This window comes from Mus caroli, unplaced genomic scaffold, assembly GCF_978045245.1.
Source record: "Mus caroli unplaced genomic scaffold, Mus_caroli_1 scaffold_2, whole genome shotgun sequence".
Lineage (NCBI taxonomy): Eukaryota > Metazoa > Chordata > Mammalia > Rodentia > Muridae > Mus > Mus caroli.
Window position 1 is genome coordinate 48,945,879 of NW_028227257.1, and position 27,009 is coordinate 48,972,887.

The following is a 27,009-nucleotide window of genomic DNA, read 5'->3' on the forward strand; positions in this document are numbered from 1 at the left end:
GGGATGATTGAAACTTGAATATACCGTACTATTTTAATCTAGAAAGGAAGAAAACAACAGACATATATCAGTGTGATGCAGCTTCAAAGAAGGCCTATTGCTGCAAACTTGAACCTTAAGTCTGTTGTACAAAAGAACAATAGTAATCTGGTTTAAAATTGGGTAAAAGATTGCTAGGTGTGGCAACATAAGCCTTTAATCCCAGCATTCGGGAGACAGAAGTAGGTGGATGTAGAGGTTTGAGTATGCTTGGCCCATGAGAAGTAGAACTATTAGGAGGTGTAGTCTTGTTGGAATAGGTGTGGCCTTGTTGGAGGTACAGCGTCACTGTGTAGGTGGCTTCGGAACACTCCTAGTGCTCAAGTTCTGCCCAATATGGAAGAGAGTCTCCTCCTGGTTGCCTGCTGTAGACAGTCTCCTCCTGGCTGTCTTTGAATCAAGATATAGAACTCTCTCGGCTCCTCCAGCACCACTTCTGCCTGGATGCTGACATGGTTCCTGCCATGATGATAATGGATTAAACCTCTGAAACTGTAAGCCAGCCCCAATTAAATGTCCTTTGTAAGAGTTGCTCTGGTCATGGTGCCTCTTCACAGCAATGGAAACCTACCTAAGACAGTGGGAAACGGAGACAAGCCTGGTCTGCACAACAAGTTCCAGGCTAGCCAAAGCTACATAGTAAAAACCTTGAAGAGGTGTTTTTCCAAGAAAGATACACACTAATGGTTAATAAGAATATAAAAAGATAATCATACCAAGCATTACTGAAATACAAATACCAAAACTACAATGAGCTATTTTTTTATGTCCATTATGATGGCTACCAATTAAAAAACCCTCAAAATAAATGTAAACTGAAAACTGGTGTCAATAAGAATGTAGAACAACAGAAATGCTGTGCATGGCTTTTGGAAATGTAATGAACTGTAAGGTGTATGGAAACAATAATAACAATCCCTCAAAAAACAAAACACTCATAGAATTACCACATCCAGTTGTACTTCTGGGTGTATATTCACTCATGTTTACAATATTCCTGACAACAACCAAAAGGTAGAAGTAACACAGTGTCCACTGACAGAAGAAACAAGCAAAACATGACAGGCACAATGCAGGATGATCTGTCCAGCTGTAAAAATAAGCCTTTTTGCTTTCTTTTTATCCTTTTTTGTGCTGGGGATTGAATTCAGAAACCTGTGCATGCAGGGTAGCACTCAAACGCTCAGCTATATGTCCAGCACCAAAGAAAGGCAATTCTGAACTGTGCTATATCAGGGATGAGAGTCAGAGGCATCACGCCTAATATTAAGTAGATACAAAGACAAACACTGTGGTTCTATTAAGATGCCATACCCAGGATCATACAAACAGAAAGCAGAATGGGTAACTACTAGGAAGCATGGGGTAGGAAAGTTAAAGTTATTGATAAGTTTAAGTTATAGGTTTTTTTTTTTTTAAGATTTATTTATTTATTTTATGTTAAGTACACTGTAGCTGTCTTCAGACACACCAGAAGAGGGCATCAGATCTCTTTATGGATGGTTGTGAGCCACCATGTGGTTGCTGGGATTTGAACTCAGGACCTTCAGAAGAGCAGTCAGTGCTCTTACCTGCTGAGCCATCTCTCCAGCCCCCTAAGTTATAGGTTTTGATAATGATGATGATGATTTGAATTGGCTATTAAAACATTCTATCCATTTTCTGTCTAGTGAGGTTGATTCTTTCTTTTTTTAACCAACTATGGTTAACTAAAGAAGGCTTATTACGACAGACTTCATGAAAACCAGATCATATTTGTCTTCTACTAAACTATGGAATTTGTGTGTATACATTATGTGCCGAGCAAAGGTCACCCTGAGATGCCATTCATCAGGTGCCATCGACCTTGTTTTTCAAGACAGAAAAACAAGGCCTCCTGCCAGTGAGCCCTGCCTTCCTAGAGCTGGAATTCAAAGCACTCAGCAGCACTCCTGGGTTTCAGCATGGGTCCTGGGCATCAAACCCAGCTTCTTGTGTTTGCATAGCAAGAACTTACCAACTGAACTACCACCCCAGGCTGGTGTAGCTTCGATTAAAGTCATTTCAGGCCTGTATCTCACTTGTGGTTTTAAACACATAACACATCCATCACAATATAATAGTGACTCTTTGCCTATTTTTAAAATTTATTTTTTCTTCAGTGCTAGTTTTCATTTTTTTTTTTCTGGGTTTTGTTTTTGTTTTTGTTTTTTGCTTTTAACTGTAACTGTCTTCTTCTTCAGTTCTAAAAGATCCTAGTCATGATCTTTATTAAATATAGAAATCATAAGGGCAGGTGTGGTGACATACAACTTTAATCTCAACACTCAGGAGGCAGAGCAGGCAGAGTTTTGTGAGTTCAAAGGTCAATCATTCTACAAATTGAGTTCTAGATCATCTGAGGCTACACAGTGAGACCTTTGTCTTAAATTTAAGGGGGGAAGAGGGAGTACCTAGCAGCAGAGATGGCTCAGCAGTTAAGAGCACTGGCTGCTCTTCCAGAGGACTCAGTTCATTACCAGCACCCAATATGGCAGCTCACAACCCTTGGTAACTCCAGATCCAGGAAAACTGACACCTTCTCTGGCATTCAAAGGCAACAGATATGTTCACATTGCACAGACTTACATGTTGCAAAACATACACATAAATTAAGAAAAAAATTGTTTTTTAAAGAAAAAAGTGTAAATATTATTTGAGAAAGGTTTCACACTACATAACCCACATAGGCCTTAAACTAACAGTCCTCCTGCCTCGCTATCTCAAGGATGAGATACTGAGACAATACAGCCAGCTTGTTTTGATTTTTTCTTAAATGTTTTGTTTTGTTGTGCTGGGGATAGAACACAGGACCTTACAGCGAGAGCTCTTCACTACTGAGCTGCATTTGCAGACCCAAGTTTTAAAGATAGAAGTTTGAAACTTTAATAAAATACACATTAACATTATATTTGATGAATGACCTTTAGAATCATAGCTAAGAATTCTGTAGGCCTGGTGGTTCCAGCTGCTTGGGAAGCAGATATTGAAGGTCACAACTTAAGACCTGCCCAGACTACACACAAGCAATTTTCTTGTCTTTTCAGGTCTAGAACTATCCATTTTCTCCTACAATTTATATATACCATTATGCTGCATATGCCAAACGTTAATTCCTTTTTTTATTGTTCTATAGTCTGGAACCTACTATGTAGATTCTCATAGACAAAAAAAAAAAATACATTCATGATAAAGCTGTAAGCTTACCAGATTCACTTTCACACCAAGGTATTAATTTGGTGTTTTATTTACTTGTTTGTAAAGACATAGTGAGCACAAATCAGCTGCAGAGAGAATGGTGGAATTCACCTCTATCTTAGAAACTCCTTCCTGGCTGTCTGAAGATTGGGCATGATAAGCTACACTGGGCAATGGTGAATGAGCACGCTTCCGCAGAGCTGAACAAGGAGAGGCAGGAAAGCACGCCCCTGCTAACTGCTCTGGACGAGCAGCAGAGACCACGCCACAGTCAGAACAGTGTTCACCAAGTCAGGGGCATGGCTGTGCGTATTGGCTTCATCCCCCAAGCATTTACCATTCTCAGACCATGGTAAAAAAAGCAATGTCATTTTGTTCAATTACTCTCTAGAAACAACAGTTACAAAAACTTACAGTAGCATGTTCCTTTGAGAGGGTTTCCCTGGTATCGATTTTCTACCTCACATCTAGGGAAAAAAAGAAATTATCTTCTATTGACATTTAAAGTACAGAATCTATATTTATTTTTAAACCAAGTAAATCCTTTTACATAAACTATATCATTATTCAGGTCAGAGAGACTATCCCATTTGCAGGAATGTTTCTGCTAACTGCTCAGTAATTTACACCAGCAACAGTATAAAAACAACAAATAAACAAATACTTGCCCAAGGACACAGGCAAGTACATATGTAATAATGCTAGGTACTATTCATAAGGAAACAACATTTTTACTTCTGTGTGGATTGAGTATGCTTCTAAAAGTGCAGCTAAAATATTTTTCAAGCATTTGTCATTCATTCTATCCTGTCCTTCCTATTTAAGCTTGTCTTGTTTTCCTTTTCTTTCTTTCTCTCTCTCTTTCTTCCTTTTCTTTCCTCTTCCTTCCTTCCTCTCTCTCTCTTTCTTTCTTTCTTTCTTTCTTTCTTTCTTTCTTTCTTTCTTTCTTTCTCTTTCTTCATCTACTGATTGATTGATACAGTCTTACTATGTAGTCCTATTTATTGATTGATTGATACAGTTTTACTATGTAGCTCTATTGGCCTGGAACTCAATGTAGACTCCAATGCTCTTAAGTCATAAGCCCAATTAAAGGCTTTATTTTGTAAGTTGCCTTGGTCATGTTTTAACAGAGCAATATTAAAGTAACTGAGATAACCTGTCTAAAGCAAGAAAGGTAAACTTCCACACTAGTCCACTCAAAGACCCTGGGAGTGAAGGGCAACAACGCCCAGGCAAGCAGGGGGCCGACAGGGCTCAGGCAGCTGCAAGGCCCAGTCCCCAACTGGAGACACAGAGTGTGGTACTCACAGCTGGCACTCGTCCCCCTTGACACCTTTGGTGGTACAGAAGCACTTGCCGGTGTTGGTGTTGCACAGTGATGCGTGCCCATTGCACTTGCATGCTGGGAAGAAGGAAAGGAAGACAGGTCACAACTGGCTTGACAGATTACCATAGACTGTGATTAAGACAAAATCATTTAGCCTGAAATGGGTTTGTAGCAAAGACAGCCTAAAGCAAGAGAAATCACTGCGTATGACTCATTTTTCAGTTAGTAATTTATTTCTAATAATATAGAGACAACATTAAATTAACTACCATTCAAGGAGGAAAGAAAAAGCTATCTCCTGCTGCCCCCTGAAGCAACAGCTATTGACATCTTTGTGACAGACTCTGCATTTTGTTCCTTTGTTCAGTAAATATTTAAGAGCATTAGTAATATGCCATGTACTGAGTCCTTGCCCTGTGGAGATGACCTGTGGTGACTGTCTTCTGCCTTATCTCGGGATCTTCTGTACTGTGGCCACACTGTGAACCACACTCCTGAGCATTCAGAACTGACGGCTCCAGTCGATCACAAGAGACGCTCGAGATGCCCTGTGGTACTTGTCACCCTTGTTTCACCTTCTTTGCTGTTGAGTCTTGTTCTCTCATGAATAATGAAAAGCATTAAATCTGAAGAACTTTATATTTTAAAAAAACTATAGTGAGTGGGTTTCTTTCTGGATCTTGGATTTGATGCCATTGGTCAGCACGCCTGTTTCTGTACCAACAGTGTGCAGCCTTTGTTGTTGTTTTTAATCACAATTGCTCTGTAGTGCAGCTTTAAGGTCAGGGATGGTGATTTCTCCACAAGTTCGTTTATTGTTCAGAACTGTTTTGGCTATCCTGGGTTTTATGTTTTTCCATAAGAAGCTGAGAATTGCTCTTTGAAGGTCTACAGAAAATTATGTTGGAATTTTGATGGGGATTGCACTGAATCTCTAGATTGCTTTTGGTAAGATGGCCATTTTCACCTTGTTAATCCTACCTATTCATGATCATGGGAGATCTTTCCATCTTCTGATATCTTCTTCAGTTTATTTCTTCAGGGACTTATAGTTCTTGTCATACAGATCTTTCACTTGCTTGGTTAGAGGGAGTGCAAATTTGTACAACTACTTTGGAAATCAATTTCGTGGTTTTTTAGAAAACTAAGAATAGTTCTACTTCAAGACTCAGCTATATCACTCCTGGCATATGCCCAAAAGATGCTCCACCATCCCACAAAGACACTTGCTCAACTATGTTCATAGCAGCTTTATTTGTAGTAGCCAGAAACTGGAAACAACCTAGATGTCCCTCAACTGAAGAATGGATAAAGAAACTGTGGTACATCTATACAGTAGACTACTATTCAGTTACTAAAAACAAAAAAACATCATGAATTTTGCAGGCAAATGACTAGAACTTAAGAATACCATCCTGAGTGAGGTAACTCAATCTCAAAAGGACACGAATGGTATGTACTCACTTATAAGCAGATATTAGCCATAAAAAATGGGATACCCAAGCTACACTCCACAGTCCCAAAGATACAAAACAAGAAGGCCGCCCAAGTGAGGATGCTTGAATCTCACTTAGAAGGGGGAATAAAATAGTCATAGGAAGCATATGGAGGGAGGGAACTAGGTAGGAGAAAGAATGGGGAGAGGGGGTCGGGATCAGGTGTGAGGAGGAACAGAAGGCATGGCCAGATGGCCCCAAGAATGGAAATCTGCAACTGACAGTGGTGGGGAGGTGGGGGGCATCTCCACAATGAAAGAGACCTGGGATAAGGGAGACACCCTAGAATCAATAGTGGGTGACCTTAACTGTGACTCACAGCATTGGGGATATGGAACCTGAAGAGGCCACCTCCTGTAGCCAGGCAGGAACCCCATTGAAGCAATAGGGACACCAACTGTGGGTGTGGGTCTGAAGACCCTCATCCTACCTGCCTGGAAGTCGGTATTCTGCTAGCAGCCTTCAGATAAGTTGTAGAACTCTCAGCCCTTTCTATACCATGCCTGCTTGGATGATGCCATGTTCCTGCCTTGATGATACTGAACTGAACCTCTGAACCTGTAGGTCAGCCCCAATTAAATGTTGTCTTTTCTAAGACTTGTCTTGATCATGGTGGGTGTAGCCAGGCAGGAATCCCAGTGAAGCAATAGAGACACCAATCGTGGGCCCCAGAGGAGATAGGAACTCTATAGGAAGATTAAGAGAGTCAGATAACTTGTATCCTTGGGGTTCTCAGAGACTGAACCACAAACCAAAGAACATACATGGGCTGAACTTAGGCCTCCCTGCACATATGTAGCAGATGTGTAGCTTGGTCTTCATGTGGGTGCTGAACAACTGGAGCAGGGGCTATCCTAAAAGCTGTTGCCTGTATGTGGGATATATTCTAGTTGGGCTGCCTTTTCTGGCCTCAGTGGGGGAAGATGCGCCCAGCCTCACAGACTTGATGTGCCTGGGTGTGGGGATACCCAGAGGGGCTCCCAGCTGCTCAGAAGGGAAGGGGGGATATGAAGGATTGTAGGAGGGGATGACAAGGGAGGGGGACAGTGAGCAGGATGTGAAGCGAATAAGATATATATACGTTATATATATATATAATATATATTAAAAGCTGGAAAAAAAGTCCACATGGAGAAAAATAAAATCACTGAAAGAAACCTTTCAAACAGAACAGTCAGAGGTCATCAGAATGCATCTGGTGGTCAGAAACTCTTCCTCCATAGAGTACAGGTTTACTGAATTAGTAAAACCCAGTCTTGTCAGTCTGCTTGCAGTTGAGTCCACTGTGTTCCGAGGAGCTCTGGGCATGAAGCTTAACCCGAGACCTGTTTCCTTGCCTAAATGATGTGACAATGATGCTATCCATCTCATAGGACTGATTTGAGGAATAAAAGATGTACGAATGTCATCTGAGCAGTTAACATAATCAAGGCTAAAGCACTATTGTAAAAATAATGTTATTTTAAAAAGGCATGTCAAGGTTCAATATATATTCTTACCAATAGTATCAAAAGAAACAAACAAGCAAAAACTCAGTGCTTTATGAATCAGGACTCTGAGAAGTACAGCAAGGTTCCAGAATCATACAGGGACTCTGCAGAGACCACAGAGGAAAGTGTGATCTTTCTAGAGGTAGTTGAGGTCACACAAACAGGCTACTTGTTAAGATCATCAGCACATATTAAATGTGGCTCCCAACTAGGCTACATCTCACTGTGAGACTTTGGAAGGTTACAAAGGCATTTGGAAGGGGACAAAGGCATCGAAATCTTTTTGTTTGTTTTGTTTTTTCCGAGACAGGGTTTCTCTGTGTAGCCCTGGCTGTCCTGGAACTCATCTGTAGACCAGGCTGGCCTCGAACTCAGAAATCCGCCTACCTCTGCCTCCCAAGTGCCGGGATTAAAGGTGTGTGCCATCATTGCTGGCTAAGGCGTCTAATTCTTGAATGGCAGTCACCACAAAGTCATAAACACATTTTACTCAGTAATATTTGTTGTTCTTATAATTACCTAACAGGTAAGTATGTTGGAATCAAGATGAAAAGCCAGGGAAATTACAGGGACATGGGAAAGGAAAAGAAGTCCTGCCTCTGCCTGATTGAGCTTCTGTCTGACCCAGAAGCAAGGTTCCTGCACAATTAACATTAGCTGTGAAGGCTGCTGACACAGAGATATTATTCCTTTCATAGAGGACTATTTTATGTTCAAGTAGCCATTACCCAAACTTAAGGCCTGAGTGTGTATGACAATGGATAGGCCTTATTACTTCCTTAGACATCACCTAAGCATCTCAAACGAGACAGTTAACTTGCCTTAGAGACATCCTCCCTCCCTGCACTCTGTGATTAGCAAGCTTTACTTATCTCCCATAATCCTGCCAGGTGCCCCTCAGAAACCACTGTGATCACATTTAGGTTTCTCAGTACCTCTTTGAGGGTAACAGATTCAAAAGCCATCAAGATCCTACATACACCGGTTGTAGAGAAGCCTATACATACTCCACAGATCTTTGTTTCCAAGTGCTTCTTTTTCTCTGTCTTAACCCTTGTTTTTCCTGTTGTTTGATTTTGGTTTTAAGGCAGGGTCTCATGTAGCCCAGGATGACTCTGTACTTCAATAGAGGATGGTCCTGAACTTTTGAACTTTTGATACTTCTGGCATAATTTTAAAAGCTGACTTAACTACTTAAAAATACCTTTAAGGGTTATAGAGATGGCTCAGTGGTTAAGAGCACTGACTGCTCTTCCTAAGGTCCTAAGTTCAAAGCCCAGTAACCACATGGTGGTGCACAACCATCCATAATGAGATCTGACACCCTCTTCTGGTGCATCTGAAGACAGCTACAGTGTACTTAGATATAATAATAAATAAATCTTAAAAAAAAAGAAAGAAAAAGAAAAGAAAAAAGAAATTTGACAAGAGATAGATAGATAGATAGATAGATAGATAGATAGATAGAGTACCCAAGGAGCTAAAGGGGTCTGCAACCCTATAGGAGGAATAACAATATGAAAAAAAAAATACCTTTAAGCAGTCAAGTTTCCTGAGCAATCCATATTTAGATAGAGGGGCAGAGGCATTATATTATAGCTAGCATTCTCGTGATAGCCTTCGCTGGGACTAAGGTCAACAAATAGTACTGCAGTTGTGTAGCTTAAGCTCATGCTTTTGGGGATACATTCTCAGGTCTTCTTTAGTAGGGGAAACTGCAAAATATAACTGTCATTACACAGCAGTGGCAGTTAAAGAAGAGTCTTTGTATAAGGATTAGAACATACTTTTCTATCAGTCCTTTAAGGACAGACTTTCAGATTGCTTGATTCTAATAATCCCATGGTGTGACAGAATTGATCACACCTTGCTTTGCCAAGTAGGTTATATAATATTTCTTATCCAACTGATCACAATTTTGGAGATTCTTTGACTATGGATGAAAGTGTTACCCCTACCACAATAGCAGGGTGTGTGGACAAAGCTTTCTTCCAGCTAACTATATGAAAAGATACACACTGCAGTAACCCATGTGACCCAAAAGGGACAAAAGCAAAAGACTGATTTCCCTCGAGAAGAAAACTTTTAGACCTGTGAAAAGGATAATACTAATAAACATAAAATTGTATTTACTTAGAAACATTCAGAATGTCAAAACAGCCACAATTTTTTTTTTGCAATTACAAAGTGGTATTCAGTTAACATAACAACAATCATATTCATATAAGCTGCATCAGAGGTGACTGAAGATGAAAAAAAAAAAAACCCAAAAAATAAACCCAAAACCAAACCACTGTCCCCATATATAACTAATTTATGCTGTGCACCAACAAGAACCTGCTTTAAATTTCCATGCCGATTTACAACCCCCAGACTGTACCAGCCAAGGTTAGTGGCTATTGAAAATACCACCAGAACAGGGCTATCTAAAGACACATTCAGTAGTGTGTTAATTCAAAGACATTGTAAAGTTTAAAAACAAATCTAACACAGGCTTACATTTCAATTTTTTTCTTTAAAAGGAGCGGGTTGTATACAGGGGGGTTAAATGCTTTATAGACAAGAAAAAAACTAGAACCAACTTATTCATCATCATCATATTCTTCATCTTTCTTCCTCCTCCTCCTCATCTTCCTCTTCCTTCTTTTTCTTGCTCTTTTCAGCCTTGGCCACCCCCTTTTTCGCTGCATCAGGTTTTCCTTTAGCTCTGTAGGCAGCAATATCCTTCTCGTACTTTTCCTTCAGCTTGGCAGCCTTCTTCTCCTAGGGCTGCTTGTCATCTGCTGCAGCGTTGTTCACATCTCTTCTAGTTTCTTTGCAACATAACCAATGGATAACCCAGGATGCTTGCCTTTGATTTTGGGATGGTTCTCAGAACAGAACAAGAAGGCCAAAGAAGGCACTGGGTGCATTGGGGTCCTAGTATTTCATTTTGGTCTCCCCTTTGGGGGCAGGGGATGTAGGTTTTCATTTCTCTTTCATAACGAGCCTTGTCAGCCTTTGCCATATCTTCAAATTTCCCCTCTCTCCCACCTCTCTGAGCACTTCTTGGAGAACTCTGAGAAGTTGACAGAAGCATCCGGGTGCTGCTTCTTGTGCTCCTCCCAGCAGGTTTGCACAAAGAATGCATATGAGGACATTTTGCCTCTCGGCTTCTTAGGATCTCCTTTGCCCATGTTTAGTTGATTTTCCTCCACAAGGCACAGAGTCACCCAGTGCCCGTCCAGCTCTCATTTGCCCCGGCGCTATCTCTATGGAGATCAATGTACTGCAATGGCTGTGAGAGCGGGAGCCAGACACCGAAACTCACATCTTAATGGGAGCCCATGTGAAGCTGGGCATTTGGAGGTCAGGCAGGAGGACAGAGAATTCTGAGAATTCAGAGCTCATCACCAACTCTCCTTGATCCTGTCTAAAAACAAACCAACCAAAACCAAACACAGGCCATCTTAGAGATTCATCTGAGGTCCTCAGGAGGTCAGTTGCTCTCCCAAAGCCCCTTGCAGACTGGGGCACAGTCAGGTGTTGCAGTCTCTGAGGAAGGACACTTCAGAAGGGGACTCTCCTTGGCTGTCACAGTTTTGTGTGAGGCTTCCAGTAGACTTCTATAGAGACCTCTGTGATACCTCTTTATGGAGGAAGAAGGAAACTGAAGATCTTGTGCTCAGGACTTCCCATTCCCAGCCTTGTCCTCCCTCCCCTCACAATGCCTCCTGCCTCCTTCTCCAATGAGATGACCTCCCATCCCAGGCTGCTCTGCCGGACTTGAGCTGATGTGCTTCCATGGGAGGGAAATGGAACAAAGGCAGCGGTGCCTCTGTGACTTCGGCCCTTTGTTTATGCCTCTGCTGAAGAAATAAAAGCTTAGCTCCTTTACTGTCGGTTTGTTGCTTTAACTAACTGTTCCCAAACCCACAAGTTGAGCCTTTTTTCCTCTTCCAGCATTGTCAAACACTTTTTAATATATTTATTTTATGTATATTAGTGTTTTGCATGCATGTATGTCTGTATGAGGGTGTTGGATCCCAGGTGTTACAAGCATTTGTGAGCTGCCATGTGGGTGCTGGGAATTGAACCTCAGTCCTCTAGAAGAACAGTCGGTGTTCTTGACCAACTGAGCCACATTTCTAGCCCCTCAGTTAAATTTTTAACAATTTAACATAATTAAGAAAGGCAATATCCCAAACCAAGAGGCCTTTTCCCTTTAAGATATTTAAGTCAACTGCAGGTACTGTACTGTTGTACCTGACTTGTGACTAACTTGACCTGTGTGACTTACGCTGACATTTGCCTCCATTAGTCGGGTCACCATAGAAGCCAGATATGCAGGTCTCACAGTGCTTGCCTGTGGTCAGGTCCTCACACTTCTCACAGACACTCTGGTTGATGCATTTGCTGTGTCCGTTGCACTGGCAAGCTGAAAGGCAAAGAATCTTAATGGCTCTGTTTCTCCCATAGGAGAACTTGGTGAATACATTTCATATTTATTTGCAAATGTTAAATCATCGAAACGAGTGAAGCACAGCTGTCTGTGCCTATAGTTCCAACTAGCAGGGGCTGAGGCAGGCACAGCGCAGCAGCGTCTCTGATCATGTGCACCCATCTTGCTTAAGCCCAGAAGTTTCAGGTCAGCTTGGGTAACATGGTGAGATTCCCACCTAAAAATTTTGTTCCAATAAAAAAAGAAAGAAAGGAAGAAAGAAAGGACAAGGTATTGGGTGTGGATTTTAAGGTCATTCTTGACAACATAGCAAATTGCTGGCCAGTCTAAAAAATACAAAGAAAACAAAACCAAGGTTTACTAAAAACTAGTATGAGAAAATAAAATATCAAAAAGAAATTAGTCTCAAAAAACCAAATATATTATCAAAGCAAGGTTAAAGTCCACAGCACTATAAAAATATTTATGTTGTTATTCGCTGTAAAAACTCACTGTGTTTGAATAGGGATGAGGAGAAATAAATGATCAAACACAACCCCACTACCCAGGGAACATGGTTCACATTTGGTATCTTTCTCTCCAGGGTTTTTAAAATTAATTATTTTCTTCTTCTTTAAAAAAACAATAATAGTAAATGATTTTAGCACCCTATTTTCTCCAATAGGTAAGTCATCTGGAAAAAAAATAAGCAGAGAAACTTCAGAATTAAATGGCTTCTTATGTAAAATGGATCTAACAGATGTCTACAGACTTTTCCACCTAAATGTCAAAACAACATACATTCCCTCAGCAGCACACAGAATTACATGCTGACACATAACGCAAACCTTCACAAATGTAGAAAATCTATGTCCCCTATCTGTCCATTATGTAATAAAACTTAAAATCAGCCAGGTAGTAGTGGCACACACCTTTAATCCCAGAACTTCAGGGCAGAGGCAGGTGGATCTCTGTGAATTTGAGGTCAGACTGTTCTACATAGAGAAAGTTCCAGAATAGCCAGAGCTACAACAGAGAAACCTTGTCTCGAAAAACAAACAAACAAACAAACAAACAAAGCCAAACACCTTAAAATCATCAGTAAACAAGATTCTAATAAATGTATAAACTCACTAGAGATTAAACAACTCATTACCGAATGATGAATGGGTCAAAGAAGAAATCAAAATATTCCTGAAACTAAGTTAAATAGAAAAGACAATGTAACAAATCTCTGGAGCATATTAAAAGCAGGTCTAAAAGGGAAGGTAACAGTCCCAAGTGGGTTCTCGTGAAGAAACCCAAAAGAGCCCAAATGAATGGCTTAGTGATGAAACTGAAAATTTTGGAAAAATAACTAAAACCAATCCGAACCCAGTAGATGGCAAGAAATAATAAAATCTAAAATGGAATCAGTGAAAAAGAAACAAGGAAAATAATATAAAGAATTAATGAATCTAAGAGCTGGTTCTTTAAAAAGATAAAAACAAAACAAAACAAAACAAAAAAACCAAGAGCCTCTTAGCCCAACTAACCACAAGAAAGAAAGAGATTAACAGAACGAACAGGGAAATGTTACAACAGGTGCCCCAAAATACAGAATGCTATAAAGAAATACTTTAAAATACTTTTCCATTAAGTTGGAAATCTAAAGAGATGGATTAATTTCTTGATTCATCCAAATGAATCGTAAGGAGATTAGCAACCTAAATAGATCATTGCAAACAAGGAGACTGAAACAGTAATAAAAAGCCTTCCAAATAGAGTCCAAAACCAGATGGGTTCACAGCAGAATTCTACCACACAACAACCAATCATTCTTATTTTTTTTTTTTTAAATAAACAGAGGGACTACTCCCAAATGCTTTCTATGAAGCCAGGATTACTCTAAAATGCACAGCAGGTAAAGACAACAAAATAAGCAAACTACAGACAGTACCCCAGATGAACACGGATGCAGACGTCCTCAATAAAGCAGTAACAAACACAATATAAGCACATAGCACAAAATCATCCACAAGCATGTGGGCTTTATCCCAGAACTTCAGGTTGGCTCAACATACATAAGTCAATAAATACAACAGATAACATAAACAGACAAAGATGAAATCACATGCTCATCTTGGTAGATGTAGAAAGGGGAAAGGGCTTGTAAAATAACCAACATGTGCCAGGCAGTGGTGGTGCACGTCTTTAATCACAGCACTTGGGAGGCAGAGGCAGGTGGATTTCTGAGTTCAAGGCCAGCCTGGTCTACAGAGTGAATTCCAGGACAGCCAGAGCTGCACAGAGAAACCTTGTCTAGAAAAACAAAACAAAATAACAACAACAAAAAACCCAATATGCTTCCTTGATTAAAAAAAAAAAAAAGTCCTAGAGAGAACAGGACTGGAAGAAACATACCTCAATATAAGAAGGGCTGTGTATGACAAACCCATAACCAACATTATCTTAAATGGGGAAAATGCTGAATAATCCCATTAAAATAAGAAATAAGAAAAGCTGTTCACAATCACCACTCCTTTCAATACTGAGCTGGAAGCACTAGCTAGAACAATATGGCAAATGAAAGAAATAAAAGGATATAAATAGGAAAAGGAGTCAAATTATCCCTTTTTACAAATAATATAAGATATATAAGAAATCTCAAAAACTCTATCACTAAACTTCTAGAAACAATCAACAATGTCAGCAAAGGTAGAAAATCAGCTCTTAAAAATTAGTAGTTAGCCGGGCGTGGTGGCGCACGCCTTTAATCCCAGCACTCGGGAGGCAGAGGCAGGCGGATTTCTGAGTTCGAGGCCAGCCTGGGCTACAGAGTGAGTTCCAGGACAGCCACGACTACACAGAGAAACCCTGTCTCGAAAAAACCAAAAAAAAAAAAAAAAATTAGTAGTTCTGGGGCTGGGGAGTAGGAGCACTGGCTGTTCTTGCAGAGGACCTGGGTTCAATTCCCAGCACCCACAGGCAGCTCAGAGCTGTCGGTAAATCCAGTCCCAGGGGATCTGATGCCCAGAGGGCATGAATGCACATAATATACATATATAAAACAAACACTCATACACAGAAATTTAAAAAAAAACTAAACTAAAAAAACACTGAGAACAAGATCATGGACATACTACCATTTATAATACAAAAGACAATGCAATATCTAGAAATAAACTTAGCCAAGGAGGTGAAGGACTTCTACAATGAAGACTCCAAATCTCTTAAGACAGGGATATAGGGAGACACGAGAGAATGGAGTCATCCTATGTTCATGGATCAGTAAAATTAATATTGTGAAAATGACCATTCTACCAAAAGCAATTTACAGATTCAAGTCAATCTCAATCAAAATATCAACAATACTTTCTCAGAAATAGAAAAAAAAATCCTAAACTTCATATGAACCCAGAAAAGACCCCAGATAGCCAAAGCACTGCTGAGCAGAAGGGTTGAAACTGCAGGACTGCCATCACAGATGTCAAGATAGATTGCAGAGCTATATAGTAATTAAGACAATATGGTGGCACTGTACAAAACAGACATGCAAGCCTAAGCACTCACAGCTACAGCCATCTGGGATTTTCTGAAGAGACAAAACAAGCAAACAAACAACCTGCAGAAAAGATAACATCTTCAAAACTGGTGCTGGGAAAAGTAGATGTCCACATGCAGAATAATGGATGAAACAGACCTGTATCCATTACCTTTCACAAAAAGTAACTCTAAATGGATCAAAGACATAACCCAACCTCTGAAACTTCTGGAATAAATCATAGGCAGTAGCCTACATGATACATGTGTAGGAAGGGACTTCTTTTATGAGGACTCTACTTGCCCAGGAATTAAGGACAACAACTGGCAAATGGGACTTCAGAAAGCTAAAAAGCTTCTGTGCAACCAAAGAAACAATCAATCAAGTAAAGAAAAAGCCCACAGGAAGGAGAGCATCTTTGCCAGCTATGCATCCAACAAGGTGATGCAGAACAAAGAAAGAACTCAAACACAATCAAGAAAACAAGTGACCCAAGGGATCTGGGCGTCTAGTTTATGTACAAGATTTGAACTAGGATACACAGGCATCTTACCTGGACAGTGAATGAAAGACCAGTTGTATCTGCTGTCCTCTAGACACATGCTGGAGTTCAGAAGGGGCTGTGGATACACATTTCCTGCAGAGGCCTGTGATGGCATCTTCACAGGTCCTTTATAGCTGCCCTCAATACATTTTCCTTTCCCAGTATTGCTAGGGTCAGTACACCAACCACAGCCTGGCTGCTCCAAGCAATGGCTGCAGGTACAGTAGCCAGAGCAATTTTCAGCTATTAAAAAAAACAAAACAAAACAATCCAACTTGTAATTCACTATCACAAGATTTGAATTTACTGTTGTTACCTTTTCTTTTAACAGATGATTTAACTTCCATGAATTAAAAATAGTACCCTATAGTGATTATTGAAATGAAATAATTTAAAGGGCCCCACATTTTACATAGGGACTTTTCCAACCTTTTAATATCAGGATGTTGGATGAAAAAGGGAGCTGGGAGGCCTCTACTAGAAAGCACTTTACATACCAGTAGATTAAGATGTAGAAACATTATACAGATTGAATTATAGTATTACCCTGAAGAAGAAAAGGTATTTCTGTGCCCTGTGCCATCCCCTAGATGTAACTGATTTACTGCATGGAACACTGTGCCACAGTCTATACGTACATGTTAATCTGGAAGGGCCGGCCCGACCAGCTTCTGCATGGACTTGAGCAGAAAGTCAAGCCCAACTTGCCTGCAAATGTTCAAAAGCTCCTTCCACTTACGTGGGCAGCTGCTCATCGTATACCACTCCATACACTGGCCAAAAGGGAAGGAGGCCACGTAGGCATTGGAGTCTACACACTGCTTCATGTTGCTGCACCACATGCACTCCGAGCTGCTGCTAGTGCACTCGCCACACGCTGTCCGCAGGGCACATGGTGTCCGGCACTGCTTGGCACTGTGGTTTGCTGGAAATTAAGACCCAAAGAGACACTGGTCAGCTAAGATCAAAAACTTTCCTTTTTTGTTTTTTAAGGCGGTTTTTATTAGTTATTTTCTTCATTTACATTTCAAATGCTATTCCCAAACCCCCCTATACCCTCCCCCTGCCCTGCTCCTCAACCCACCCACTCCTGCTCCCTGGCCCTGGCATTCCCCTGTACTGGGGCATATGATCTTCACAATACCAAGGGCCTCTCCTCCCAATGATGGCTGACTAGGCCATCCTCTGCTACATATGCAACTAGAGACACGAGCTCTGGGGGTACTGGTTAGTTCATATTGTTGTTCCACCTATAGGGTTGCAGACGTTAGTAGTATAGTGGTGAGCATAGCTGCCTTCCAAGCGATCAAAAACTTTTCAATGCACACTATGAAATCAGGTCAGCACTACACTACATGGAGGGAAACCCAGGAAATTGGAGTCATATGTTCTATTCGTCAACTGTATTTAAACATTAGGAAAAATGGACTCTCTTTTTTAAAAGCACTGAAGACAAAGGTGGGGGAACAAAAAAACCAAACAAACAAACCTTGGGACAAAGATGACTCAAGACCTGAGTTTATTAAATTCTACATTTACAATTTTGAGGGATGATGACGTAAATATTTACGAAAATATTCAGGATTCAACAAGGAATCCAGAGGATTCCAGAGAACCCAATTTCAACTCCCAGCACTCATATGAGACGGCTCACAACCAACTGCAACTATAGCTCTAAGAGATCTGACAACTCTGTCTTCCAAGGCCACTTCTACACACACACACACACACATGCACACACACACACACACATATGCAGGCACACACATACACTCATACTCACACACACTCATACATATATTCTCACATACTCTTACACACACACGCACACTCATGCACACACTCTCACATACTCATACATACATGCATGTACACACATATGTACACACAGATGCACACACGCACTCACGCACACTCTCTCTCGCATATATTCTTACACTCATACATGCATGCTTTCACACACACTCTCTCACAAGCACTTGCATGCACAAGCACACACATACAAAACCACATGATTAAAGATAAATAATTCTTTGAAGTATTTAAAAAACCCTATCAGAAAGTAGCTCCTAGGCTGTATTACTCAGGCAAAGTACAATCATTTCCTGAAACAGGACCTGCAGGGATGGAGTCTCCACTACACTTGCACCTCTTGTTTTGGAGTCTTCATTTGTGTATGGCTGTTCTGGGCCTGGCCTCATGGAGTCTAACCTTAACCTCAGCACAGGACATTGCCACAGCCTGGCGTTGGCTCTGCCGTCTTCTTTTGCCATGCCCCTCCCCCACCCCAGCAGTGTCTGGATAGTGTCCTGACTGGCTGCTTGTCTAAATGTTTTTTGGTTTCATGTTGTTGTTTCCTCCATAGCACTTCTCTGCCAACACCAAGCAAATAATCTTCTAGAACAATTCTCAACACTTTTGAGACCAACAAAGCAGTGCAGTTCAATATAAATTGGGTTCTTTCAGCAATTTTATTTTTGGTTTTCAGTATGGCTTAAAGCAGTCAGAGGCCAAGAAAGACTATGTGGAATCGGGTTCTGTTTGAAATACACATGCCTAAATTGGTGCTCCTCTAACTGCTGTCATAAGTACTTCATCATCTCAATACTCATTCAGCTGTGGCTCCTTTGCTTTCTTAGCAGCCTCCTGGGGCACTATATGCATCCCTGTCCTTACCAGGCCTTTCACAGACACTTCCATTGAGAGGGTTGATGCAGGTTGCAGCCTTTAATCCCCGAGTACTAGGCTCTGACAAGATCCCACAGAAGCCAGCATCGCTGGGCTCAGACGGCATCCACTGCAGCAAACTATTTGTGAATGGAGACATATCCTCCCAGCACCAGTAAGACACATTGATCTTCCGAAGACCAACCCATGGAGTCAGAGTGAGCTTGGACTACAGGCAAAAGAAACACAGTTATGAATGCAACCAGTATCTTCCCCCAAACAAGCTCTAACATAAAAACCACTAGCTTAGGCATAACCACAGACATGTGGGAAACATCTATTCCCCAAACTCAGGCAAGGTAGATTAAAATAAGTGATCACTTCAATATGCATCCAGTATTGCAAAGCATAAACATGGCTCAAAGAAGAGAATACATGAAGATTTTCAGACATCAAGAGCAAAGCAATAATCACATTTCAAACTACTTATGTTCTATGACAAGTGCTATAAGGAAATGATGATTCACAAATTTAGTTTAAATGTTGGTTCATAAATGATGTGACCTTGCTAATATTTATAAAATACTGGTTGTATGCAAAACCATACATCATTACCTAAAACTGTTTGGTGAATTCAGATGACTTAAAAACATGTTCCTTTAGCTATGGAGCACAGCCTCATATATACACTTTTCTTTTCCAGTTTTCCTGTGGTGTAACTACCAAAATTCTATATTTCCTCCTTTTTAAAGGTGAGATCATACTCTTCTATGTACAGGTACATGTATCACATTTTATCTATTTATCTGTGTGTGAGTCACATTTTATCTACTTATCTAATTCAACACATTTTATGTAAAACAAAACAAAACAAAACAAAACACCATTCATGAACCTGTAGACTAGTTTCTGCCCCTGCTGTTGTGAGGAGTCAAACCCAGTACTTCCTGGGCACACATTCTACCACTGAGCTCCTATCTTGCATAACTCTGAAATTTCATTCTCATTTCTTTCTTTTTTTAAGACAAGGTACCCTTCTATAGTCCTGGGTGGATGGAATTTCCTATATACACCAAGGTGCCCTTGAACTCAAAGAGATCTACCTGTCTCTGTCTCCTGAATCTCCTGAATCTCCTGAGTGCTGGGATTAAAGGCATGATGTACTGTACCTGGCTCCCCATTTAAACAAAACAAAACAAAACAAAACAAAATAAAACAAAAACGAGAACCACCACCATCACCACCTTTCTAGGGGCTGGAGAGATGGCTCAGCAGATAAGATGTTCTGCCAAAGGATCAGAGTTTGGATCTCAGCATTCAAATTAGGCAGCTTGCAAACTGTAACTCCAACTCCCTCTTCTGGTCTTGAGGCATGCAAGCCCTTCTCCCTCAGCATCACAAGTATCTGTTTCAGAGGGCATGCTAGCTTTCTGGCCCCTCCTCCCCCCGCCCCCTCGGTAGCTACTCAGCCTCCTTAGAATGCACGTGATGTGTCCACCACACTCTCTCTCACCTCATCACCCTCTCGCTATCGCTATCTCGCTGTCTCCACTGTCCCTAGCCCTGACCATGCCGACTCTGCTTCCTTTTCACTCTGCTCTGCTCTCTCCCAGATGCCTCTGCACATTTTGTTTCTCCTATTCACATAAAACCCTTCACCCTAATGGAGTAGTCATGTAGTCAGTAGTCCCTTTACTGTATCCCTCACACACCTGGCTCCGAACACCTAGGAAGGCACAAACAGACCCCTTCCCAAGGGGTCCAGTCTTTCCCGACGGAAGCAATCTGGTGAAGGTGTGGATCATGCTTCTGCTGGCTTCTGCCACCTACCATACTTGGCTGTAAACACCAGAGTCCATATTTGCAGCCTCGTCTCCACTGTCTGTCCCAATCACTCTAGTAACTCCCACCTCAGAGCGCTGCTGCTCCTCTCAGCTCCTAGAGCCTCTGCTAATAAAACCCTGCCAGTGTGTCAGACACAAGACGGATGCAAGGGGAGCAGTAAGGAAACCTCAGGCGTGACCACTCCATTATTAGGGTAAGGTTTTTGGGTTGGTTTGGTTTTTATGGTGAATGAGAGAGAGAAAATATCCAGAGGCATTGGAAAGAGAGCAGAGCAGAGAGTAAAAGAACGACTGGACATGGCCAGGGCTAGGGAAATGTGAGATAAAGAGATGTGTGAAAAAGCTTGTCATTTGGATTACAAGGAGGACAGATAGCTGGGGAAGGGAAGGCCCAGGAGACTAATCTGGACTCTGAGATGTACAGCAGGCACTTGTTGGGAATCGGTTCTAATGCTTTGTCCTAATTCTGCTCCCCAAAGCACTTACAGACCTGAAGGTCTCTGCCCCTAGCTGGCTTCAACTGATAATAAAGAATTGCATACAGCCAGTGGCTGGGCAAAAAGATGGAGGTGGGACTTGTAGATTGAGCAGGCAAGGAGCTGAGATAGGAGAGGAAGGCAACCGCCGTGACAGAGGAAGGAGAGGGGTTAGACCTAAGAGCTGCAGGAAAGAACTAAACCAGCCATGTAAGAATTTGGGAAAGGGAACAACAATCTGAACTGACCAGTACCCCAGAGCTCCCTGAGACTAAACCACCAATCGGTGGGACTCGTGGTTCTAGCTGTATATGGCCTAGTTGGTCATCAATGGGAGGAGAGGTCCTTGGTCCTGTGAAGGGTTTATGCCCCAGTATAGGGGAATGCCAAGGTCAGGAAGCAGGAGTGGGTGGATTGGGGAGCAGGGGGAGAGGACAGGGGATTTTCCGATGGGAAACTAGGAAAGGGGACATTTGAAACGTGTAAATAAAGAAAATATCTGATAAAACAAAAAGAATTTGGGAAAGTGTCTCTAAGGGCCACTCTGCCATTAGGTCTGGGGTGTCAGAGATGAAGTGTTGAGTTAGTAAGTTGTCTCAGGAAAGTTGGAGGGGTTAATGTATGCTACTGCAGGGAGGATTAGAAACCTCCAGCAACTGAACTAGTCAAAGCATATCAAAATTAACTGTGTCTTTCATTTGCAAACCCAAAGAGCTCTTGGGCAGGTGCAGCTGTACTTGACCCACTGGGAGCCAAGTCAGTTTAACTAATTCACTGCTATAGGTACTTGAGATATTGAGGGGGCCTACACACCAGCATGTGCTTCCATGCTGACAGGCACAATAGATAGCCATATGTCCCTTCTGCCAGATAGAAGGGAAATAACTCCTTTATGCAGATGGTAACCAGTTTCCCAAGTTCCCAAGGAATGCTGGCTTTTATCTAATTGCCAGAAATCCACCTATAGTTGAGGTCATTTCTGGATATATGGACTTCTGCAGATTTAACAACCAGGACCCACACCATACCGGCATCCCATCACATGAAGGTGGTGCCAAATGAGAGATGCTGTGCTGCATTCTGTCTTCTCCTGGCTAGACAAAAACATGTACCTCACATCTCTCTGTACCACAGCCAGCATAGACAGAAAAACTGCTCCGTGAATATCTAACTGACTGAAGCATCACAGTCAAATCACAAGTCTTAGAATTAGACTTTCCAAGAAAAATACCAAATGAGATTATATAGTAACTACAAGCCATTTGAGAGCTTGGCTCTAGAGTAAGAGAACTTTTTGAGTCTTTCTGAGTTCAGAAGCCTTAGGAAGAAGGCTGTAAAACCTGGGCAGATTTTACATTTCTTACTGACGATTACATTATGTGCTATAATAATACCTCCAGGGGCTGTAGATGGCTTAATGACACCTAGGTAACTAACATTTTACTCTCACTTCTCCCAAGCAGAATCTAGATATAAATCAAGTACAAAATAATCTGATGTCACCAGAATATGTACACATATTACCATTCATTCCATATGTTCATACCTTATAATTTACTTAGTAATAACAACTAATAAAATATACAAAGTACTGAACTTTTTAAGACAAGAAGAAAGGTATCAAAAGAAGAGCCTCTGAAATAGAGGCCCACAGTATATTATTAATCATTTATTGTAATTCTTTCTCTTACCAGGCAAATAACATACAACTGTGGCCTTCTACATAAGAGCTGCTGCTGTGCCCTAGAAACCAAAGTTCTGAACACATTAACTCACCATGCTTTGAGATGATTGCATTAATCGAAGCTGCTTAAGGACAAACTCCACCTTCTTCTGGGACGTGAGGGAAGCCAAAAAGGCATTGTGGTTCCTACAGGACAATTTAGCATTGTCATAATTCTCCTTAGCAGTAGTGATTTTCAGACACGAGTTTCCAACCAAATGCCAGCCAATGCCACAGATATTTTCTTTTGTAAAGGGGAAAAGGACAGAAAACAAAGTTTTAGAAATTATGCAGTTCGGTTTACTAGTTCAAAATACTGACCATCTAAACTCATTCTGACTTGAATTTCAGGTGCTTTGTTAGGATTTGGTGAGCATAACAGACACATTATTAACTTCTATATGCAGAAAAAAACTTTGAAAATAAAATAATCTATCTTTTAAAGAATGTGTGTATGTGTGCCTTGAGTGTGGGTTAGTGCAAGAGACTATAGCACCCACAAAAGCCATAAGAGGGCATTAGATCAGAGTTAAAGTTACAAGTGGTTGTGACCCAGCCCCTGGGGAGGACCTGGGGTCCTCCAGAGGAACAGCAAGCATGCTCCACTGCTGAGCCTCTGCTGAGGGCCAGAATAAAAAGACCCTTTTACAAGTCTCACCAGTCATGTTTCCTGGCTCACAGGATATACTCTAGGCTAATGTTCCTACTTTTGGGTGCCATTATTAAGAAATTGGTGCAATTATTTTTGAAGAAAAATGTAAAAGGTGACTAAAATCTTGAACAAAGGGCATATAGATAAATATACATATTGGAAGGGTGAGGTAAAAAACTGCAGATGGGGGCTTGGGAGATGGTTCAGTGGATAAAATACTTGTGTCAAGCATAAGTACCCAGTTCAAATTCCCAGCACCCACATAAAAGGCCAGGCGTAGTTTTGCTTGCTTGTAATCTCATCTGAGGGCTAGAGGCAGGGGCATGCCTGAGGGTTATGAGTCAGCTAGTCTATGTAATCAGTGAGCTCCACGTTCAGCAAAGGACCCTGTGAAGAGTGATAGAGGGAGAATATACCAGAGGTTAACCTCTGGCCTCCAATGCTCACACAAAGAGATATTTATCTGCACACTGATGTGTATACAGAAAGAGTAAACTGAAAATGGAATTGAATTGGGAATGCGATAAATTTAAGCCTCCAAATGCCACTCTGTTTTCATGTCATAAGATAGAAAGTATAAGCAAGTACATAAGGCATGCCAAAAAATGAGGCGAAAGGGAGTCTGGTTTGGAAAACCTCACAGTGATACAGTACACAAAGGAAGTCTGCAATCTCCTCCTGTGGTTGTACTGAACTGATAGTGTTGCATGAAAGCATGCTTGCTCCCTGGCCATTAGCACAGAAGTGAATAAGCAAGTTTCCAGAACCAGGTTCAGGTTGGAGACACCAACAGTGCTCACTAAATGGAACAGCTACTGAGGTTAGGGAAAGGTGTAATGTAAGAGCAGGTAAGTGACTTAAGAGACTTGCTCCTCAGAATGTCCTACTGGCAGGGAGTCAGCACTGCAGGCTCTCCAGGCCTGTCTTGTAACTAGGTGCCTACGTATTCTATTGACATAAAGTCTGAGACACAAAACAAAGCCTGTAGTGGCTTGAGTAAGAATGACCTGCATAGGCTCATATATGTGGATGCTCATTCACCAGGGAGTGGCACGACTGGAGAAGGATTAGGGGATGGAGCTTCGTTGCAGGAGCTTTTGGAGGATCTGTCTCACTGGGGGTGGTAGACTTTGAGGTTTCAAAAGCCCAGGCCAGGTCCTGTCTTTTTCACACCCTGTCTGCCTCTCTGCTCACAGATGAGGATGTAGCTCTCAGCTACTACTCTAATGCCTGCCTTTGTGCCTTTATGCTCCCTGTCATGATGATAATAGCTTCTGAGACTGCAAGCCCCCACTTAAATGTTTCCTTTCATAAAAGTTACACGTTGGAAATGGTATCTCTTCACAGCAATAGAACACTGGCTAAACTAAAGCCCATTCAGCAAACTAAATAAAATGCTTTCAAAAGATTCAGATCACCTTCCCCTCAAACCTCGGATATTGGAGAGCACAGACGCTCCCCTTCCTGGATATTCTGATCAAGCAAATACATCATAGAGATTTAGTCAGGGCTAGCTGGCCTCAGGACCTAAAATTAATACCCTGAACAACCTCTGCTGAAATAGTCCGGGAATGAAGGTCACATGGGAGATGATGCTGGTACAGAAATCTCTTCTCACACACCTGTCAGTAAGTGCTTCCTGCAGGTCCCTGACTGAGACCACAGAGCTCTAGTGCCAGGTTACCACAGCAGAAGGAAGGACAGTGGGACACGGTTTGTAACATGGATCTTAGCTAACCCTCAATTCTCCAGAACATGAGCTGACACTTCACTTTCTTTCAAAGGCTAGTAAATACATATATAAAAACCACATTTAAGTTAAAAACATACAAGATATCTCCCCCATCCCCCTCACCCACCCAGATAATGAGAGGGCTAAATAGACAGAAAAGCATCTCATTCCTAGGTCCACCCTGATCTGAGGAGGGAGGACCAAGCTTGGACCTTATAGAGGACATCCCTGTGCAAGGCCTACCCGGCAGGGCGATGCACTCTTGATTCCGGGGCTCCCACTGGCAGTTCTGGTCTAGGGCACAGCTCCTGCAGCTGGTTTTCTTATTGCAGTAGTACATGGGGTTATCCTTGGGGCAACTCTCATACTTGGCAATGGAGATCTAGAACACAGTAGAGAAGTGTTTTGTTATTCACACAAATAACTCAGTGAGAATTAACTGAGAATGGTAACTGCAGAAAGAAAGATAGAAAAAAAAGAAAAGAATCGAATAGATAGAATTAGATATATAGATAGATACATAAATGGATGGAATTAGATGATAGACAGACAGATAAGTGGATAGATGGATGGATGTATAAAATTAGATGATAGATAGGTAGACAGATGGATAGAATTAGATGGAGGATAGACAGACAGACAGACAGATAGAATTAGATAAGTGGTAGGTAGATAGATAGATAGATAGAGAGAGAGAGAGAGAGAGAGAGAGAGAGAGAGATGGATGAATGATAGAACTAGAATGAACAGAAAGCAGCACTGCAGTGGGAACACCACAGTGTGTATTCTCACTAACATGCTTTTAGCTGGCAAGCTAGCAGCCCAAGGGAACCACTGGTACCACCAAGCCTCATCCAATGTTTATCTGTAAAATGTGAAAGCCGAACCTGCTGCTTTTCCAGAGCTCCTCCCAGCCCGTGCCCACCATAGCAATCTCAAGCTTTATTTCTTATGAACTGCATTAAACTTTGAGAAAAAAATGTCATGAGCCATCAAAGACAGCAAAAGCTGGATCACCTTACTCATAGCCTATTATCACCTATAACAAATCATACATGATTAGCCCAGATGTCATGCTGAGTCAAGATATGGGCCAAGGGCATTCTGTAAAGTATGCTTTCGGAACACTGCACACAGACCTCAGTAGCTGGAGCGATCTTTGGAATCAGGATGTATATAGCATCCCTTCCTAAGAGAAAACCTAAGCAACAGTAGAATTCAAATCGATATCCCATTTTAAAAAGAACTCTACTCATTATTTGCACTACACTCAAACTCAACTAGCATTTTTCTATTCCCTAAAATCCGTGAAAAACAGCATCTGACCTGGCCTTCTGTGCAGCTGTGGTTCACAGGGACACAGTGATCATTGCACCAGTGGCAGTCATTGGTATTGGCTGTGCAGCTGTAACAATCTGTGTGCTGGTCACATCTGTCATGGTCAAGGGCTACAGAGAGAAGACAAACCCATCAACTATGCGGCAGCCTCTCTTATGTATAATCTGAGATAGGTAAGCTCCTAGCAATAGTCAGGAAGCAAAATGTACAGTCCAACTGAAAGGAAAAAAGCATTGCCATGTTTAAGTTAAAATAAAACAGATATAAGCAGACAATCCGAGAAACACTGTTTTATAACTGTCCTCCCATAGTGTCCAGAAAGTGAAAAGCAAAGGTCTGTTAATTTTATAGCTTCTAAGAAGTAATGGATGCTTTTCTTCCCACAACAAACATCAACTAACAACAGTATTAACACCAGAAGTTGTGCAGAAGCCTAAGAAAGCAATATGAGAGACCAATACATTTGTCCTTGTTACAAATGCAAGGCCTACCTGGGTGCAGGTATACCCAGTGACCCAC

General features: G+C 41.5%; 1 protein-coding gene across 2 annotated transcripts in view; it reads right to left on the minus strand.

The window, feature by feature from the left end:
* Positions 1-27,009, minus strand: part of Atrn (attractin) — a 121,621-nt gene that overhangs the window by 28,317 nt on the left and 66,295 nt on the right. For both annotated transcript variants that reach the window (XM_085834097.1, XM_021156919.2), the window contains exons 13-21: positions 26,479-26,600; positions 25,396-25,534; positions 22,822-23,012; positions 18,735-18,954; positions 16,798-16,983; positions 16,068-16,301; positions 11,851-11,988; positions 4,567-4,660; positions 3,670-3,722 (exon numbers count right to left, since the gene is read on the minus strand). In XM_085834097.1, coding sequence (XP_085690223.1) covers positions 3,670-3,722; positions 4,567-4,660; positions 11,851-11,988; positions 16,068-16,301; positions 16,798-16,983; positions 18,735-18,954; positions 22,822-23,012; positions 25,396-25,534; positions 26,479-26,600 — 1,377 coding nt within the window. The remainder of the gene's footprint in view (positions 1-3,669; positions 3,723-4,566; positions 4,661-11,850; positions 11,989-16,067; positions 16,302-16,797; positions 16,984-18,734; positions 18,955-22,821; positions 23,013-25,395; positions 25,535-26,478; positions 26,601-27,009) is intronic.